The following is a 2657-nucleotide window of genomic DNA, read 5'->3' as shown; positions in this document are numbered from 1 at the left end:
TAGCGCAATCGTGAAAGACGTGTTGTGTATGCGGTTCATAGTCTCATGTTTGACTCAGGTTCAAGTCCTGTTCACACTTTTCTTTGTTCGATATTTTTATTTAATTTTTTGTATTTGGTTTAATAAGAATTGATTTAAAATAGTGTATTCAGGTTTTTCTAATACCTTTTATTTAAAAATTTATTTTCTATATAACATTATTCATACTCTTTTTTAATTTATATGTAAAACAGCCCTAAAGGCAATTGTTAAGGGTTTAAGGTTTATTTTCGCATCACCCACATTTTGGGCTCACCCTAACTTTATTTTCGCATCACCCACAATTTGGGCTCACCCTATTCCTTTCACTTCTCTATCGCTCACATTTCATTTCATCATTCACTTCGCTCTTCGCTGCTTTACATATTGTTGTTATCGCTCACATTTCATTTCATCGCTCACTTCGCTCTTCGCTGCTTTACACATTGTTGTTATCACTTACTCATCATTTCATCGTTCACTTCGCTCTTCGCTGCTTTACACATTGTTGTTATCAATAACTGATCATTATTTTGTGCAGAATTTAGTACATCTGCATTGCCAACAACATACATGCACATCGATACATATGTATGCCGAAAAAATACATAAATCCCACGTCGCATCGTCTTCGCATGATCTTCTCTTCACCTAGCATCGATAAAGGGATAGCGGTGCCCAAAACCATTATAAAAGGACCAGCCTACGCACCTTTTGATACAGTTTCAGACAGTTTCGTTTTCGTTTGCCATCACAGCTCCCCCAGTACCGGTAATTAACCAATTAAGCATAAGTTACTTCATCGCCCTTTTTTGCTTCGGTTCGAAAATAATTTACATTTATAAAATAAAGAATTGTTTTTTCGATCTAATTTCGTGTTTCAATTTGCGGATAAAATTTAAGTCAACTGGGTTGGCCAGTCATCATCCATAAATTGGTCCTTCGAGCCGGATTGAAGAGCTGGCCATCGCCATCGTTGTCAACCAATTGACTTAAGTTTTAATCATCACATACAAGTATTGGAAATGGAGCCTCACAATATACCTGCGGATACGTCACCACCATCAACAATCCCCTTTAGAGAAAGCGATTCAGTGCATCATGAGGCGGGAACACCACGAACTTCCCAATCCGTGTGGTCTCAGGGTAATGATGCGTCTGCTCATTTGAAAACGCAAAATGAGTACCGCATCAAGGTCAAACAGCGTCAACAAATTCTGGATAGAATCAACATCGAACGCATACTTCCGCATCTTAGCAGTATTTCCGTGCACGAGCTCGAGGCAAAATTGTCGGTACTGGAACGTCAGTACGAATCATTTCACCATCTACAATCAGAATTGGAGCTAATGAACGATGAAGAACTCAATCAACCACATCGGGATACATTCGATGAATCCTTTTGTGCAGCGAAGGCAATCATAGTGCAGCGCATAAATGTGCTTAACCCCGCACGCCGAGAAACTATATTCAACAGCACAGCGATTGCATCTCCGTCACATCGAGTCAACCTTCCGAAACTTCAACTCACGAAATTCAAAGGTCATCATCGAAATTGGATGGATTTTTACAACATGTTTTTAGCGCTCGTTCACAACAACAGCCAATTAGCAAACATCGAGAAGTTTCAGTACCTCCGATCATGTCTCGTCGACTCAGCAGCTAGCCTCATACAATCGTTTGAGGTGACCGATGAAAATTATATCAAGGCGTTGGATCTGTTACGGTCTAGATATGGAAACAAGCGGCTAATTTTCCAAGCTCATATCCAACATATTTTCGAAGCACAGGGAGAAACAAGGCTGAATGCATCATCGATGAGGGCGTTCATAGACGTCGTCAATACCAACTTACGAGCGGTGCAATCACTAGCTTCAAATCAGCAAGTATCAGATGGCATACTCTTGCATCTGGTATCCTCAAAGCTCAATACAGACACGAAGGCCAAGTGGGAGAAAGAGGTTACCCACTTGTTTGATCAGCGATCAACTGCCATGAGTTTTCAACTGCCCACTCGGGAGGACTTAGCAAAATTCTTAGAACGTCGTTGTCAAATTGCAGATATTTTGGAAGCCGGGTAGCCTAAAACACTCGTACCAAGAACTCAGCTAACAACACATAGGCACAACAAACGTGACGAAAAATGGGCCATGGTGAGTACCAAACAAGCAAAGTGTGAATTTTGCAATGCGGTTCCCCATCATAATGCCTTCAAATGCGACACGTTCCGTGACATGGATCCACTTGCAAGATATAACTGTGCGAAAGGACTAAACTTGTGCTTGAATTGCCTTGGATCAGGTCATAAATCGAATGATTGTCCTTCAGTCCATCGCTGTAAACACTGCAATGTAAAACATCATACACTATTACATCGAAATGATTCCCCCATTACCAACATATCACCAAGAGCAGGTTTGCTCTCATCATCTGCTCTTAAGGTGAGTCTCGATCAATCAGAAGTTATTCTTGGAACAGCAATTATTCATGTTTTTAATTCTCGGGGAGTGAGCATCCGAGCTCGCGCTCTGCTAGATTCCGGATCTCAACTGCATTTCATCACGGAGAAATTGGCACAACATTTAAGAGTAACTCGAAAGGGCGTAGATATCGACGTCAGTGGAATAGGTCAAAGGAGA

The 2657-nt window shown here is 41.0% G+C and overlaps 1 protein-coding gene across 1 annotated transcript; it reads left to right on the top strand.

Annotated features, from left to right (window-relative positions):
• Positions 1–1043: 1043 nt before the first annotated feature.
• On the top strand, positions 1044–2099 carry LOC129250189 (uncharacterized). The gene has a single exon (XM_054889823.1). The coding sequence runs from the start codon at positions 1044–1046 to the stop codon at positions 2097–2099; it is 1056 nt and encodes a 351-aa protein (XP_054745798.1).
• Positions 2100–2657: the final 558 nt, after the last annotated feature.

This window comes from Anastrepha obliqua, chromosome 6 (assembly GCF_027943255.1).
Source record: "Anastrepha obliqua isolate idAnaObli1 chromosome 6, idAnaObli1_1.0, whole genome shotgun sequence".
NCBI lineage: Eukaryota > Metazoa > Arthropoda > Insecta > Diptera > Tephritidae > Anastrepha > Anastrepha obliqua.
Note: the sequence above shows the minus strand (reverse complement) of the source record. Positions and strands in the feature narration are given on the sequence as shown.

Bases quoted from the DNA above. Each gene is read 5' to 3' on its own strand.
- LOC129250189 (XM_054889823.1), top strand. From the start codon at position 1,044: ATGGAGCCTCACAATATACCTGCGGATACGTCACCACCATCAACAATC.